The 18,596-nt window shown below is 36.3% G+C and overlaps 1 protein-coding gene across 3 annotated transcripts in view; it reads right to left on the bottom strand.

Annotated features, from left to right (window-relative positions):
• The window catches only part of PCMT1 (protein-L-isoaspartate (D-aspartate) O-methyltransferase), a 38,103-nt gene that overhangs the window by 16,195 nt on the left and 3,312 nt on the right, over window positions 1-18,596 (bottom strand). For all 3 annotated transcript variants that reach the window (XM_063390094.1, XM_063390093.1, XM_063390095.1), the window contains exons 2-5: window positions 7,339-7,443; window positions 6,186-6,217; window positions 4,384-4,488; window positions 993-1,113 (exon numbers count right to left, since the gene is read on the bottom strand). In XM_063390094.1, the coding sequence (XP_063246164.1) occupies window positions 993-1,113; window positions 4,384-4,488; window positions 6,186-6,217; window positions 7,339-7,443 (363 nt within the window). The remainder of the gene's footprint in view (window positions 1-992; window positions 1,114-4,383; window positions 4,489-6,185; window positions 6,218-7,338; window positions 7,444-18,596) is intronic.

Here is an 18,596-nt window from a genome sequence, read left to right as displayed (position 1 = left end):
TCTCTACAGCCCTAGCAGTCTAACTTCTTTTCCAAGAAGTTTTAAGATACAAATGTTCTCAGTGAGATACACTGCACTTTATACATGCATACATGTTATTAAACTTGTTTTAAAAACATCTGGGAAAGTCCCTCATTTACAAGAAAAGACCAAGAATCAAAATAGTAATTAAGCTAAACAAACATCACACAATAATCAACCAAGTGTTCTTGTAAGAAGCCTCAAAAAGTATCCAGACTTCAACTTCTTTTTTAAGCTTAATGAATAGAATGACACTTTCCTCCTGCCAGCCTTGCATCTTCTAAGAAAAACAAATAACCAAATGAAAAAATCCCAAACAAAGAAAAACAAACAAAATCCCCACCATTTTTTTTTAATTAAAAAAACTATCTAAAATAACTCCCTGTCATTGTATCATTTGGGCATTATTTCCTCTCAGTAACTCTAACTGAATTAAAGTCCTTTGGTGTCAATCACTTCCCTAACATACAACTACTGTCAGTTTTGAAAACAAGTGAAATAAACTTCACTGGTGCATACTGCCAATCTAGTACTTTTTCCACTTGAACCTTTGCATGCAGCTTTTTCAATTACTCTATCAGAAGTGTGAAGGCTTTGTTAAAACACTCAAATTGAGATGATAGCATATTTATTCAAGAACAGTTGTGAATTCAACCCCAATTTTAAATAGCAAATATAACATGACAGACCTTCAGCATGTATTTTCACCAAAAAAACACCTCTCTGTTAAACTTTTCTAGAAGATGTTTACTAGAACAATAGTCTTTGAGATCACCAGAAGTTATATTCTGAAAACTGGGGGAAGATACAGGCCTAAAGACAATTTAAATTTTATAGTTTTCATTTGGCTTCTCTTTTTTGGGCTTAACGTCTTAAATTCAAACTTTCAATAACATCCAATTCAGTCATTTTCCACCAGTGGCTAGAAAGAATATCAGTTTAATTAGTAAGTATATCAGTCTGATGCTCACCAATCAGTTTCACTCTTCCTGAAGACAGCAATGTGGGATCGTCTTTTTTGACATTATTTATTGAGTCATCTACTAGTTCTTTGATATGATCAATTCCTACAACTTGTCCTTTGGGACCAACCTGGAATAAAAATATACAGTTGAACAATTTCTGCTAGTTTTATTTACAGAATGAGTACTTATACTTCCTGACCTCATTTCTCTAAAACAAGAACAGCAAAGTGGAAGTATATTTTCCCAGTGTTATTAAAACTACCAATAGAAATGATAAATCCTGACTGCTAGAAGCACCTGATGATTAAAATGTGTCTGCACAGTTTTATAAATACTTGTTAGAGTGATCTTTTTGAGATGGGAGTCAGTTGTGATATATTGTTAGTTGAGGTTTCTTCTTGGAATTTTTAGATATTAAATTTGATCATGTTTGTTTTCATTACCTGCAATAAAAAGTAAAACGTCAAGGAAAAAGACTAGAACTGATCTCCTTTCATACTGAACAAAACTTACTAAGGATTAAGGTTTTTCTAGAGAAGACATTCCTTCAAGGATTAAATCATGATTTTTATTCAAAGTCATCTCAAGAGTCCTATTCTTTCAGCAGTAAGTGCTGCAATTACCAGCCAGGGACAAATTACCTTCCACTCACCCTTGCATTCATGAATCTACTTTCAGATTTACAGCTCTCTTCCACAGGAAGAGTGGAACTTCTGAGAGCACTTAACTCAAAAAAGGTCACAAAATCTCTTATTCTGAGAGGGGAAAAAAGCTCTATTAACAAAAACTCCTCCATTACAGTGTTTCTTCCAGAATTTTGCCTTTAGTCCAGAAATAAACATTCAAAACCAATCAAAATCTTCAAAATTCTGACCACTTTTAACAGGATCCAGCTCAAAGAACACAATAGCAAAGTATGTCGTAGCAGCAGCCCATGCTGCCTAAAAACTGTCTTTGGACACATCTGAACACATTGCTTATGTTTCTGTACCTTACATTTTAATATTAGGACGTGGAAAATTAGTAACTGGTTGTCCTGGGGAATTTTTTTGTTTTGTTATGAACAAGTCCTCTTTAGTGTTTTTAGTGTTAAAAACACTAAAAGAGCAGTGTTGGGTTTGAGTGGAACACCACCACTGCAGCCTTTGAAACAGGGCAAGGCACAGGGCAAGTTTTCACTATGACAGCCATGGGTTACTGTTCAGAGGAATGACTGGCAGTCGCTTGTACTATACGCTGGCAAAAGATCCAGTATATTCCAAACAGTAATGTCACAGAAATGAAAATTCAGCAAAATGGTCAAAGCATGAAATAGCCTGATAAAGTAGGAGAACCTCCTGCTGCATGTGACAGCCCATTATGCGATTCCTGAGTCCTTAACAATTACCTCTGTCTATTACCCTGGAACTGTGAAGTGCATGCAATTGAGATAACAGAAAGATGGCACAATTTTTGGGATCTCCATGTTAGGAATAAAAATACACCCCACTGTTTTCATAAATCCAGTACTGACAGGATGAAAACTGAAATTCATTTAATTTGCCAACAACCCTTGAAAGTAAATAAACTTTCTTTTGCAAGCTGTATAGCTAAGTTTATCACTGAAGTTTAAAATGAGAATCCAAACAACAATCTTAAAGATACTTTACTAGTCTAAGGAAAGATAAAGCTTTCCCAGAGGTACCACAAATGAGACTATCATCATAAGAGTAAAATTGTCATCTATGTGCACTGAGGGACGTGTGCCAGAAATGTGAGCTACTCATTCTAGATCTCAAGCAGACTGAGAAGCAACATCAGCATAGTCACAAAAAGCACATCCCCAACTGAATTTTGGTGGCAAAACACCCTACCATTAATTCCCAAAATATACTCCTTTCAAGTTTTTGTTACTGTTGCAGTGCTATCAAGCAGAATGAAAGCATTTACTCAATTTTTCATTACACGTCTCTAAGCCATTCCAGTGCAAACCACCGAGGATTCATAAGAGACACACAACATTCATATGGCAATAAAAAGATAGAGGGATTAACTTCAGGAAATTTGGAAAGGGATTTCCTTTTTGTCCTGATTTTGACTTTTCCACAGCTTCCACAACCACAATTTAGCATGTCCTATTGAAAATGGCTATTCTTTTATGCGTTCATAACTTCAGTGAGAAATACATATAGCCTGGACAAAAATTTTAATCCTTGTAGGATTGGCATTCCCATGCTAGCATTTGATTACTGACTTCACAGACCAAAAATAATAGGCAGTTGTTGAATTAAAGACCATTTAAGATTTCCTCTAAAGTGCAGTTTGGTTAACTTATTCCAACCTTTTTTTTTTTTTTTTTTTTTTTTTTTTTAATTTTGCAGCTAACATTTAGAAACCTAAATACTTTTGCAAATGCATTGCCCCATCCTAAACATTCTGAGCTAATTCTTAACACAGAAACAGAAGTGATTGCAGTCTCAGATTGGTGCTTGAAAACAGAAAACTAAGTAGCCAAGAAACCTAAATGACAAAGTATCATATGTATCAACGCATTTCAATTCAACTTTGCAGAACAACAAAACAAAAATTCTAGTTGGCAGTTTAATGAAGGTCCCTACTAATCATAAAGCAATTATAAAGCCCTGGAACAGAGAAAGAAGAGCTGATTATATTCCTCTTCATGAATCAGTCTAACAATACAATAGCTACAGCCACTAAAACCCAAATTTTTTCATCTTTTTTTTTCCTGAGGTAAGATAGGGAAGAACACAGGAAATTGTGTTCTTAGGTACAGATTGAATAACACAACTGAGATTAAGTTACTCAGCAAAGATGTAAAATTCAAATTAATATTTAACTTATAATAGGTTAAATGGACACTTACAGTAATGCTTGTGCAATATAACAAGAAAGCAATTAAATTCAAAGACAATTTATATATATACACAAGATTTTTTCCTGTGGAAACAGGATTTTTTTACACTTCATTAAGCCCTCATCATAAAGGAATCTATGACAATTTATCACAATGAGAACATTCATAGCCACACAAGACAACAAAAACTGAACTGTTGAACACAAACATCTTCTTCCTTCAAGATATAAAGCAACAACTACAATTCATTCATTAAAAAAAAAACCCAAAACAATCCAAAACCCCCAAACTTCCTCACTAGGTGGTTTCTTCACCATTACACAATTTCTTGGACCATTTCACTTGACTGTACTATGGTACTATCGCTACCATAAGAAATGGGTCCCAATCACACCCAGGAGAGTGAGTTATTTTCTGTATAATATACTTCTGTCCACTATGAAGCATGCTTTTTTTTTGCCCTGTAATTCAGAGTTACACTCAACTTCAAGCAGTTCCAATGATCAAATGATTAAATAAGTATGATTAAACTAACTAACTCACCATTCGTGAAAAGCATGCTGTAAGAATTCCACTTCCAGATCCTACATCAAGTGCTTTGGCTCCTTCATGTAACTGATCAGACAGAAGTTCAAGTGCATATGCATGCTAAGACAAGACAGAGAGGGAAAATTTCAAATTATTATAAATGTCTGTTTTACTCAATATATGTTAATTTCTTCAGAGGTGCTGGGAAATGCCCTGAGCATTTGTGTAAGAAATTTCAGAATCATTTCTATTACCAAAAATGGGGGGAAGGAGTTAACTACATGATTTAATCATTGTTGTTGCATTAGCTTCAACAAATTTCATTAGTGTATTTTTTTGTTGTTGTTAGCATCCATATACAAAGCCTCATCTGACCATTCAAGCTTCTAGCATAGACTTTATTTATATACTGGGAAAACACTATAAATCTTTTTTTTTTTTCTCCTCAGATCTGGTGATCGTACTATTCTGGCAGTGTATGGACAACAAAGAATTTAGTTTATCATTATGCTATATGCATCGGAATAAGCTGGTACAAAAGCTCACTAGGAAGAAGGCAGCTCTAGAGCATCACGAAAACTGGCTATTAAAACTACCTCCTGTATCACCTGCACACTTGCTGAATCAAAGAATAGGAAAAAGAAGTTGGTCTCTTACAAAGGCAGATAGCCAGGCTCATGTACGAAATGCAGTAGTCTACAGACACCACAACTTCTGCTTTGCTGTGTGGTGGACTAGTATGCAAACTAAGCTTAGGCTGCACACTAAAAAACCAATTTGTTCTTTCATGTTTCAGAGCCATTACCACACACTTTTAGCTTAATCCATCCCACCCAGAAAACAGAAATAATTTGAATACTCTGTTGCAACATTCCTTGTTAAAGTTTGCTCAGAGGATATAATATCTTTTTGCTCTAACACTTCATATACTACTATGCATAGCATTGGAAAAATAATGACTTAAGGGTCTTAAAATTTTGAAGCATAATTATTACTTATTTTTTCCCTTAGCAACAGTACTTTTTTTTTTCTTGAATAATATAATTAACACCTTTATACAAAATTCCTGACTTTTTAAAATTGATAACTAGGTAAATTCTAAGCCAACTACACAGTTTTTAGTCAAGAGAAGCAGACTTTTATTATGTTTTGACACTTTCCAAACATCACAAAGACAAAATACATGCTTCTATTCATCTTTTATCTCAAATAAAGAAACGTAGAAAAATTATGTCTCCATTAGATGTATGCACTGAAATCCTAACTGGAACACTCACCCTGGTCTCAAACCACTTGGCCAAAAAAACTGCAACTCTGTTAAAGGCCTTACAACAGTACCATACTGTAGGAATCACTGTAATTCACTCCTGAATTCTTATCATTTTATAAACTAGAGTAATTTACAATGGAAAGATCTCTGGAAATCTTCTGGTCCGGTCCTCTTACAATACATGGGCATTTAAAATTATGCTGTTTAGAACCCTGTTCAGTGAGCTTCTTTGTATATCAAAGAACAGAATTTCCACAAGCTGCAAAGCCTGTTTCAGTGCTTAACTACCCTCAACTCTTTTTTTTAAACTCCAGAAAATACTCAGAATTCCCTATGTTGTATTTTTTGGCCCACTACCCCTCATCTTACTACTGTACATCTGCAAGAAAAATCTTGATCAATCTTTTCTACTTCCTCCCAGTAGGCAGTTCACAAAAGTGTCACTGCAGTCAACTGCTCATTACATTCACTAGGGTAAATGTTTTATTTCAAAAGCACCTGGATGTTTATCAAATCACTGTACTAATCACCTAGGTTTAAAGCTTACCATATGTGGAGCACTGATTGTTGCCTGGAAACCTGTAAAACAAGAGAATAGAAGGTGTTCATTGTTGTTCAGACAGCAACCTTACAATCTTTATTACCTTAACTGTAAAGTGCAACACCTTCACTGACACCCTCATTCAGGGTACAACATCCACGCCCCAGCAGTTACACAGGTATTCTGCATCTGAAGTGAGTTACATCAGCTGAAAGCTACGTTGTGTCAACTCTAGTCAGGAAAAAAGGGTTTTATTTTTGATCTCAGCTACATTCCCCATTTTGTCACTACACATTGAATTAATATTGCATATTGAGCAAGTAGGCTTAATTCAGAAGACTAAGGTCTCCCAGAATAATGTAATTCCTTTTTCACTCAGTCCCTATGTAAAAACCTGAATTTGTTACTTGGAGATTCATGTAGTGGCAACCATAGAACATCTGGAGAAGAACCTCATGTATTTTACAAGCAGCAAATGAGGACAAACACCACTAAGAATGAGAGGAACACCTATATTTGTTTTTGTAAAGTTATATAAGCTTTTGAGTATATATCTTAAAATATTTTTTAATTTTCCTATACAACTAACAAAATCCTAATAAAATTCATTCACCACATACTATTAAAGGCAGGGAGAAGATCAAGAAAAAAGAAATCAGTACCTTTACATAGCTCATTCTTTTGTCCTAGAAAGATAAAACTGGGACCTGGATGGGAAACAACTGTCCTAACAGTAGACTTTCCCATTTAAAGCCTATTTTTAAAGATTTCACATAATGGTTTAAGAAACTTTGCATTGGTCCCAACTGAACAATCTCTGTAAAGATAGGGAATGTTTCTACCATAAACTGGATGCAAATTATGTTTAAGTATTTACATCAGCTGCACCATCACAAGTTGCTGTGGTTTGAAAAATAAACACATATTTACACATATTAATATTGGCTTAAAAACATCTCTCTACCGGATGTATCCAAATATGCCAACCGCATTCCCCAAGAAATTGAAGCTTAGTTAAAAGTATGCAATAAATTGATGAAGGACTAAACAACTTTGCAATTAAAAGAATTATTTTCACATTCTTAACACATGAATGACAAAAGCAGTCAAAGTTACAGAAATGAAAACAATCTCAATCACTTTTTCAAGATGCTCTTACCTATAGACTGGGGAGAGTCCATGTAAGGGTTGTATTTTGCATAGTGGCAACGGTCTGTAGCCAGCATTACTTCAAATACCTTGTCTGTTTTGATTATTCCATTTTCTATAAACAAACAAATATATAAAAGTGAAGGGATTGTTTCTCTTCTGCAGTGCAGGAGTCTGTGAACTGTGTTAACATAGGCATAGCATTGTGAGAAATGACGTGCCTTACACGGATCTCTAACACTCTTGCCCTCATCATACTGCCCATGCCAGGGATTGGACTACATCATCTTCAAAGGCCCCTTCCACCCCAAACCCTTCTGTGATACTAAAATTAAATCTGAGGTCCAGAGATCAAACAGTGCTTAAGCCAGTGAATGTTGAACAAGACTTTCCCACCAGTCACAAAAGCTTCTCTGAAACCATTTGCAAAGATCAACTCCCTAGCAAAACTCAACTTCATGTACACTTTTGATAAATCTGAAAATACAATCACTAAGAAATTAGTATTACTATAGACACCAAACAAGATATACTTCATATTTCTAAGAAGCTATACAAGTAATTATAGAAAAATATACAAAAGCAAGTTGGAAATGTGAAGTTGAAGCATCATCGCTCAGTACTTAACTTTCCAGATCTGTTTGTCTTGTCTTAGCAAAGAAAAAAAATGCTTTTGTAAAGAAACTCCTGGTCAATCTGAATTCTTATGTGGGAGCAGACCGAGGCCAAAAAGTTTTTATATCAAAACACTCTGAATCTTTTTTACACTTGTCAAAATAAAATATAAATGCACATGCATGTAAAATGTCAGAAGCAGCCATTTTTCCTTGCTGTTTTACTGGAGGTTTTTTTAACATTGATAATTCTATTTTTTTTTTAAGTTCTGAAGAGCCCATTAATGAATAACAGAAAATTTTGGAAAAGAAATGGAAGGAATGAACTAATTACTTGCATTAAAAGATGATACAAACTACAAATAACTAACAATTCAATGATGGATTGCTTCATTAACTGCTTTCTTTAAATAATTATTTATTTGCAAAATTATACTTCAAAAGGAAAAAAAAAGATCATCTGAGCACCATTAATATCTAACCCAAGACATGAAAATCGGATTATGGAGCTTCTATAAGATTGTCCTGAAGTTGCACCAGTGAGTTTATTTGAAGTACCACCAACAAAACACACCTGTGCCCAGGGCTGGCCTAACTTCTGCAGAGACTTCACTGACTGTTTTCCAGGTACTCCCAACTACACCTATAACTCATGGGGTTTTCCTGTCTTTTTTCCTTATCTACAATCTATGTCCAGAATTAATTATCCTATACAACACAGACTTGAATTCAGAAAGGAAAATAACTCCTCAGATCATTTTTTTTTTTTGGTCCGAAGACAATGTATCACATAGAATTGCAGAAGGAATATACTATTACTAAAAAAAAATTTAAGGAAAACAATTCTTTTTTAAAAAATATTATTTTTAAAAAATATCTCTGTATCTGGTAAAGTCCCAGAAAAAGCATACACTCCACTTACAGTCTCCACACAATAGACATATCCTGTTCTTTTTCTTCATTTTGAACCGCATACTACAGCAGTTCCAGTTAGGGGAAACTCATTTCAATCCAAGGTTTTAAATCTGAGCCACTAGGCATTTGCAGCAGTTCATAAGTTTACTTACTGAGCAAAACTGTACCCAAAAGAAAACAAACAGATCAATCCGTTAATACATTGGCACTAACAACAGAGGATAGTAAGGAGAAAAAAAGTTTTCCTTGACCACTAGAAATTAGTTGGACTAGTTGTATAGCAGTTCTGTAAACAAAGCATAGAAGCCAAAAAAATCAAACTTTTACTCTTAGAATCTCAATAGGAATCACTAAGAAGTTAGTATCTCCAAATCAAATGTACTTTAAAAAAGGAGAATAAGCAAGGCTGATTATAACAAAAGTGAGGAGATAGAGGCTCTAGGGGGCTGAAGGGATGCCAAAACACAGTAGCTGAGAAGTACTCACAAAAGGTCTAAAATAGTGATTTATTTCTTTACATGCAGATAGGTGCATACATTCTAGAACTATAGGTAGCCAACTGCTCTTTCCTTTTGTGCCTTGTGGAATAAACATGCAGAGAAACAAACAGAATAAGCTTTCAGCTTGGAAGTGCAACTGCAGGGCCCTATGATAAGGCCAAGAACCTTCTCTAATTTCACAAAACTTAGCTCCAATAAAAGTACATACAGTGATCCAATAAGATGCTTACACTGACAGGCAAATTACAAAAAAAAACACCCTGAAAACAGAAACTACTAATATTCTACAGATTTTGAGCATTCAGGATGCTCTCATTCAGCAAACAATCTGTTTGGCTGACTGTTGTACTGTCTTTAATAATTGTCACCTTTTTGTCAGTAAATAAGAATTGAAGAAAGTTATCCATACTCAGAATCCCCAGCAGAATCTGTGGGACAAGCTGAATCTGCTGTCAGCCATTTATTTAAATTATTGAATAACGCTCTATCCTCATAAAAAAACCCAACACCCTTTCAGCTATGCCCCCCATAGATTAAGTCTGCTTTTCAAATTTGCTTATTCTACAGCAGAAATAACATCAAATTTGAGCTGGGAAATAAGAAAAACAATCAAGCCCTAAACAATAAGGTCAATATTGACTTAGTTGTATTTTTTATCATGTTGATAACAATTAAGATTTTTTTTCTTAGTCTCACAGCTGAATATAGAGAAACATAGCAACTGTAAGGTACCAAACTACAGAAAGTCCTTTCTTTTCAGCAATAGTCAGTCCCAAGATGACCAGCTGCCAGGATCTTAATTCTGTCTGAAACGTGTCTCTACCAAATTCTCAATTAAGTCCACAAAACAAGTATATTCTCTAAAGAATCCAATAATAAAAGCTCATATTGCAAATAAGACATTCTGATTTCATGCCATCTCTACCAAAAAACCAAAACAATCAAAAATAAATTAACTATTAATAAAACGCTAACTAAAAACATTTTCTAAATCTTAGAATGAAGCTGTATATCACAAGAAAATAATTCACAATTAAATTTATAGTAGAATATCCTTTCCAATTATAATGTGCAGAGAAAACTATCCTTGAGGAGACTATTGGGTTTCAAGACCAATAATCAGTTTGTACTGCAAACAAATCAGGTATTAAAGTGTTTACAAGGAAAGGATAATACACAAACACACTGACAGCTTGAAATAAAGAGTAAACTCAAGTAAAACAGAGTTATATCAGCACAACTTCCATGCTTCAAAGGGCTGAAGCTGAAAAGTAAGTACTTAACAGTGGAGCACTGCCTGCCAAGTTCAAGAGTTACTCTGTGCAGAGGCTGTGGCAATGACAACTTGACATAATTGGAGCATGTTTTGAAAACTCTCTCTGGTCTGCCTCTTTTCCACAAATAACACCATGAAAACAGGAAAAGAGCTCAGAGCAGTCCTTGGACTTGAAGGTGGGAATACACCACTGTTGACTGTAACCTGGGAAACTGGGCAGTTGGCTGTCAGAGAGCGAGGAAAGAAGAGTCTGAAAAGGCACCACGGACTTGAAACAAGTAAACAACCTATCTTTTTATTTTGTCTTTTATTTAGCAACAAATGCACTACTGAAGTGCTTATGTTTCAAAGAATTGCCCACCTCACTGCCGGTATCCTGACTGTCGATCAAACACGTTTTTAACCAAACCACAAAATACTAGGAGCGTTTACACCAACACTGGCTTCCAGATCAGAAAAGAGGATGTGTCATTGCCACATGATCCAGCACACAAGCTTACTATACAAACCATAACACCTACTCAAACTCCTCCTGTGGCTGAGTTTATGTATTAAAAAAATGCTCTTGCAAATCCCAAAACCATTTACTGTGCAACTACTTCAGCATCTACATAGTTCAGCTTAGATTACTTTCTCCACAACCACTGTAGAATACTTCACCTAGGAAGATGAATTTTCAGCAAAACATGGCTATTTTAAAATCATACAGAGGTCTTAAGGCACGATGCAAAGCACATACAGCTTTACATTACAAGAGATTAATTCATGTAGATTAAAATTACTGAGGTGACAAACCATAGAATGGTTTGGGTTAGAAGAAAACTTAAAGGTCAGCTAGTTCCTTCTTATGCTGGGGGCCCCAGAGCTGGATGTAGCAGTCCAGGTGGGTCTCACCAGAGCAGAGCAGAGGGATAGAATTGCCCCCGCTGCCCTGATGGCCATGCTGCTTTTGATGCAGGACAGTTGCCCTCTACAAACTTGCAGAGGGTGCACTTGATCCCACTGTCAATGTCGATGACAAAGATGTTAAACACCAGTCCAAGTGCCAGCCCTGAGGAACACTACTTGTCACGGTCTACACTTGAACACAGAGCTTTTGACCACAACACTTTCGAGTGCCACCACCCAGCCTTATCCATCTGTCTAATCCATGGCTCTCACTTTTAAAGACATGGATATAGTGCAGGACAGTGTCAAATGACAGTCTCCATCTGACCCATGCAAACTAGCCAACAGCTTTCCAGAGAATAGGCTGGAACAGAACCACATCCTGATTTGCAAGCAGTGTGAAGATTATTGGTTTTAAGTACCTGATCAACTGATATTTTTAAAGTCAAGGTCTATTTGTTTGAACAGAGGAAGTAAAAAGATGGGAAAGAATGTGGTTCAGTTAACAGAATTTCATTTAAGTAACAAGCACAGGAAGATTTCACTGTAAAGCATGAACACAAAGAAAGCACTTAGAACAAGAAGTGATGCATCAGCACCCTAGGATCTAATAACTCTGACCCAAAACATACAAAGCTCTTTGTGCTACAGAAATTGAAAGTAGGTGTTTGTAAAACAAGTCTTACTTATACCACTCATACATGCAAACTTCTTGTGCTGTGCTGATAATTTAAGAGCTATCCGCCTCACACATTCAGCTACTCATCTATTGTCGTCGTGATTTGGATTCACAATATCCAAACGTTATCCAAACGGGATCTTGCATACAGCTCACTGGAATGAATCACTTGAGAGTCTATCATTCAGAGACACAATGACAGAAAGACTGAGGAATGCAAGAGTCCATCAGAGCTAATCTTACAGTACAGAAATGAAGCACAAAATATCAAGTCCCATGAAAATTCCAAAGTGACAGAAACTAAAAATAATGGGAGTAATAATAGTATATAATAATAATAATAATAATAAATATTCAATAACCATTTAAATGCTACTCAAAACCTGCAGAGGTAAAACAAGATGGGAATCAAAAGCTAGGCTCAACACAACAAACTAGTATACAGCCTCAAGCTTTAGTTAAATACAAACTTATCAACATTTCATTTTTACTTTAAGGTAGTATTCCTTCTCTATTTAATTAGAATCACCTTCAAAAACAACCCATCCACATCAGTGTAACAGGTAAGCGTTTTCTATTCATTTTCATGGATCTGAAAGTCTGCAGTTAACTAATTTAGACATTTTAACGACAGCTATAATGCCCTCTCCTATTGTAGGCCAATGTTGCAAAGTTGGTATTAACAATTTTCTTCCCTGGGGGAGAAGAAAGGCCAGCCAACACAGCCTTCCAGCACAAAGATTTATACAGAAGTTCTCTGTAATGTACTCACATTTATCATAATGGTTATGTTGATTTTGTCTAAATCTGTATCAGCAGCTGAATGAAGAAACTTTGCAGAGTGCACGAAAGAAGAAAGTAACTTTAAGGTTGGTTTCAGCATGCAAAAACACAGAACCTCATCTTCCAATGAACTTTAACACCCACATGCAGGTGAGGGAGACTTTAACCTCTGAGCACTCCTCAATCCCTCAACATTTGAGAAGGCTGAACTTTACTTACACATCACATGGAAAGTCAAAACTAAAGAGTTCAATACAAACTGCCAACAACCATCAGTAATAATGAAAAAATGTTGCAGAGGTTAAGATAAACTTAGCTGGATCAGACAGATAGACAGGGAACTCTCTCCACAGTAAGGCCTGAGGCAAAACTACTTACAGCTTTAGATCTGTAAAGAAGGCAGATGGTGCACATCTCACACCTTACTGTGCAGATTCCATGCAACTACTCTGCAGTTTTCAGAAAAGTCAGTGCTGCTAAGACCAGCAGCTAGACCACATAAAGAGTTTGTTATTATGAAGGTGATTTCATTAAGAAAGGCACTAGTACTACATAGAAGTGGAGGAAAATCAGAAGATCAGCAAAATATAACCCTGACTCTTGGGACAAAATGACAAAGAGCTGTCCTTCTAGCAGAAATTAGGAAGAATTTCTGAAGCTGTATTTCAACAGTGCAAGCATTTAAAACTATTTTGTTGTGAAGTTCACTATTGAAGTATTCAGGTTCTGAGGTTTTAAATATAACTCACAAGTAATCTGGTCCAGGAGAAGTCCACAGTTTATTGATCTCAAGCTTTAAAAGAGTTCACTCCGTTTTTGGCAAATGTTAGTAATTTAAATTAAAAATTAAAACATTAATAAAATTAACCTAATAAAGAAAAATAAAATTATTTACTTAAAGTGTTATGTAGCACTGAAGAACATGACTCTGAGGATAACATCCACATAAACAATCACTCAAAAGAACATGAATATTATACATTTCTTTCTAGGCTTCCAGTAGCTCTTAGTGATCTCTTGATACTACAGCAAGATGAAAGAAACAGTACCATTAAAAGTTTAGAGTTATACTGAAGCTAAACCATAGGAGATTCCCTCTTTTTAAAATGCCTGTCTAAAGCAGTAATGACCTGTTTTGGACACATTTGCAGTATCATTTCCATTTTGCTATGGATTATTAGGCAGCTTCAGACCACCAGGAAAAATCATATCCCGCCATTATATCCACATCCAAAAAAAAATATATCAAGCAAAAGAATTAAACATTTTAATTAAAATTATTTATTAGGAATGATAAAAATTTGTGATGTAAATAATCAGAAAAAAAGGCCGCCTTTTTTTCTTGAATGATCGAGGACTTGCATTTTGACGCACTGAATTTTGGGAGTTTCTGGAAAGTATGATTATGTTTTTAACATTACATTGACACCCTGTCTAATATTAAGGGAAAAAAATATGCCAACAATAAAGAACCAGTTAAGAACACAATCTTAACTTACACACCAATAAAACATGATAAATGTTCTTAAATTTAGATTGGGCTTTTTCTTTCTGTTATCATTTCCTATTATCTGGGATATTTAGTTGTCTAGATTTACTTGAAGGCTTGCTTCTTAAAAGATCAAGAGTATAGAAATTCCTTCAAATCATTTCACTGATATGGGCAAGTCATTAAAAAAACACTTAAATCTTACTTAAAATAAAAAGGCTTCACAACAACTCCTTTAGGCAATTATTCAAATTACTTGCAAACAATTTTTTTTTAAATTCCAGTGCTTCAAAAAATAGCATCACAGATTCAAGTCTGCCACCTGAGACATGAACTAAATTTAAGAAATTTTAGATATTCTTAAATTAATATATCCGTGGATGTGTTAATTTTTAATTGAAAAAAATAGTTCACTTTCTAACCGTTTCACTACCTGGTCATAAGTTCCAATGCTTAGTCACTGAGACCTCAATACATGTATGATGAAGGAAAGGGCGGTCACTGAATGCACACAACAGGCAGCATAAGTGCTTGTACAGGGGAGTCATTAAATTTGGTCTAATTTTCCATTATCATTTCCCTTCTTCATGTTCATCCAAGTTACATTACTCTTCCTCAAGCAAAATTAAACAGATGTAGAAGATATTTCAATAAACCAAGAGAAAAGACGTGACAGGGAAAAATAAACAAAACCAAACCAATGTTTACTGCTTGCTGAACCTAGCTTAGGCTCACTGTATCCAATGCTTTCCCATTCCTGGCAGTTCCCAAAGAGATTTGTCCTCAGCAATCAGAAACCTGCACCAAAGGTGCAGATTCATTGCGGATAAGCCTTTATCATGATAAAGCACGCCAAGATCTCATTTTTAATTATTTAACATCTAAATAATTAAAACACTTGGAGAAATATGTTTAGCATGTTTAAAAATAGAATTCTCAGACCCTGATAATATTTGAATATAGACTGATTTGAATCACCACTCACACTGAAAAATTAAGAATCTGATCTTATGTGAGGCACAAAATTCTATGGATTCTTGTAAATTAGAGTTGCTAACTTTTGTGACACAAGTTTATTAGGTGAAGAAGGTAAAAGAATGTAGCAAGAAACAAATCCACAGATAGTTAACAACTTCACTCACAGCGAAGTTAATTGTCCTTCACTTTCACTGAGAAAGGTGGGTTCAAGAGCAAGGTATATGTGATGAAACAGCATTGACACAACATGATCAGAGAAACAGGCAAAGCAAGCTTGTCATACAGCAGCATAACACTGACTGGAGGAAAAAGGCACAATAAGAAAACTTAATGAACTATGCTTGTGAATTGGATAGGGAACCGATTTTTCTGTCCTTCAGGTGGGAAAGAAAAGCTGATTTCAAAGATGTTGGCAGGTAAAGTAACAGGACTTGGCAAAAGCCCAAGTATGAAAGACAGAAGATGAAATGATCTAATAGTGACCTATCAGTGGATGGCTGAAGATATAGAAAGAGGAAAAAGGTTAAATTTAGAATCAAAAGACTTTCAACCAAGCAAGGCAACAGTAAATAACTCACCAATTCTTTTCCTCTTTCCTCAGCACCACTATATGACAGATTCATAATAATAATAAAAAAAAACAACTCCTGTCAGAGTTATTTATTTAAACACAGGCAATTATTTCTGTGTTTAGCATGATTTCTAACCCTACAGTAAACTACATTTAGAGTTTCCTAGAAATGATGTCTGCTAAAAGATCTTACTTTAAATATATTTTAGGGAGAAGTTTACTCAGGTTTGAAGGCACATGTTCAGCTACCTTCAGTTAGAAAGAAGCAAAGATTTAAATAATTACTCTGTATTTGTTTTGGGCTTAAATGAAGAAAGAATAATTCAGATTAAAAAAGGCATTTTTAAAAAATGAGAAGTACTTTCAAGAATCACTGAAACAAAGCAGCTGAAGACCTCGTAGCAACAGCATATTCAAGGACAGCATTTTTATTGTGAAGAGCGTGTTTTAAACAAGTTTCTTTTGCCTATGTCAAATTGTGCATCTATGATGCCTCAAATTAACAGCACAAAAACATGTTTACAATGCAACAAGAAGTTAAAAATCAAAACAATAAAGCAATGTACTGCAACATTCTTCTGTCACTTCTCCTTAAGCATGTACTGAAAAACATGCAAAGTTCCAGGGTCCTCTTTATTTATTTGTTCCTTTTAAGACAGAACAGCAAAGATAAAGCCTATAAAGAATAACTGCCTAAATCTGCATTGCAAATACCCCAGATGACTTGTCATTCCCCTAACACAATGATTGTTATCATTACAGAAAAGTTAATTCTATAGTTAAAGCAACAGTGAAGTGAGAAGTAAAGCAAATGCCACGAAATGGAAAACTTTGTTGCCACAAAACAGAAGCACTAGTAACTGTCAACAACATCTATAATGAAGAATAATCTTTATAGCTGTTTTAAAGGAAAAGAACACGTACCCTACAGGAATCTTCCATTGATGTTTTTATGTAGAAGCAAAACCACTTTAATAAGTTCCCATTCTCCCCAGCCCTCATTTACCCCCAACCACGTTCACTGCTTCTCTAACCATAATTATTCAACAGCTTACAGACATTGAGGAGTTTAAATCTTGATGTTTCACAAGTCATGAGAAAGTGACCCAGTCTCACAGCACTGCCTCCCACACAAACAATTCCACAAGAACAGTAAAGAGAAGAATTGTGGTATAAGGGTAGGGGCAAGAACCTCTCTACCAGGATTTGCTGCAGAAGAAAACATACTGTGTCACTACAGCCTGCATTATTTTCTTTAAGTTATACAAAATATACGCTACATTACACCCTGTCATGGGTTAGCACTGGCCAGATGTTAGTGCACCCATGAATATATGTTTTTTCTCTAACAACTCTTGTGGGATGTGATCAGGAACAGAGCAGAGCAGGCTTAAATCTTGAAAACAAAAAAAAACCCACCAAAACTTTATTCATTACATAAGAACAGGGACAAAGATACTCTTAAACATACACAGAGACAGAAATAAAAACTTCTTAGAACATTTCTTCTCCCAGTTTCTACCTCCCCACCCATCACTCTTCACAGACCAACCTTTGGGTTTTAAATCAAACAATCACCACTCAAAAAAACTAATCTTCAATTCAGCAAGGGAGAGAGGAGTCTCTCTCGCACCACAAACTGTTCTTCAGAAAACACGGGTCCACCCCTTATGTGTTTCCATGTCACCCATAGCACCGCCCGGAGAAGTCTGCTAAGGTGACACTCTCTTTTTCCTATGTCCAGCGCTCTCACCGCTGTCTCATAGGCCAAAACTACATACAGGGCTTTTTAAGGATGCTGCATGCCGAGCTCTCCCCTTTTCACCCAGGGGCCGGGGTTCCAGGAGCAGGTCTGCCCTGAGGGCAGAGGGCACCACCTCACCCTCCCCCTCTCTTCTCTGCTCGCTCTAACTCTTCAAGTGCCAGTCACTGTAGCAAAAGCAAGGGCAGCTGTATCCACCCAAAAATGCAGTTTATGTTCAAAAGAGACTCAAGTTCAGTCCATGGCTGACATTATGCAAGAAAAGTCCAGCTCCAAGGCTACTCCTCTCATTCTTCCATCGAGTTCCTTCCAATCATGCTTTATCATCTCGGTCCCAGGCCGCTTCCCTCTCTCCGAAAACCACCAGTCATGAGAATCAATGTCTAAGAAAAGTTTCTTTCTGCCAAGCAAGGGTTAACAGTTTCTTCTCAGCAGGGTGCTGCAGGCTCAGGCACTCCCAGGATCCGCAAACCCCCACATGGCTGGGCACCTTCTCCCGGAGTTTGGGGGGGGAGGAGGGGGGTGAACACACACAGAAGGCACTTCCACAGTTTTCCACCCCTCCATCCTGGACGGGGCAGCTCAGTTCCAGTCCTGTCCCCTCTCTTCTTCCCCCCCCGGGGGCTCCGGCTTACCTGAGCCGACCACGTGTTTCCCCTCCCCCACCCAGCCTCGTGGCTGGGCAGGGGAAGGAGGCCTGACACATCCCTCTGCTGAAACCAGGATCCGAAAAGAGGCCGAGCCCCCCAGACTCCTGCTTTTAACTCTTTGTGTCCTCAGAGGCGTGTCCAAACCTCTGAGTGACCAACCCAG

This window comes from Prinia subflava, chromosome 2, assembly GCF_021018805.1.
Source record: "Prinia subflava isolate CZ2003 ecotype Zambia chromosome 2, Cam_Psub_1.2, whole genome shotgun sequence".
Taxonomy (NCBI): Eukaryota; Metazoa; Chordata; class Aves; order Passeriformes; family Cisticolidae; genus Prinia; species Prinia subflava.
The sequence above is the reverse complement of the archived record's forward strand: the minus strand, read 5'-3'. Positions and strand labels throughout refer to the sequence as shown.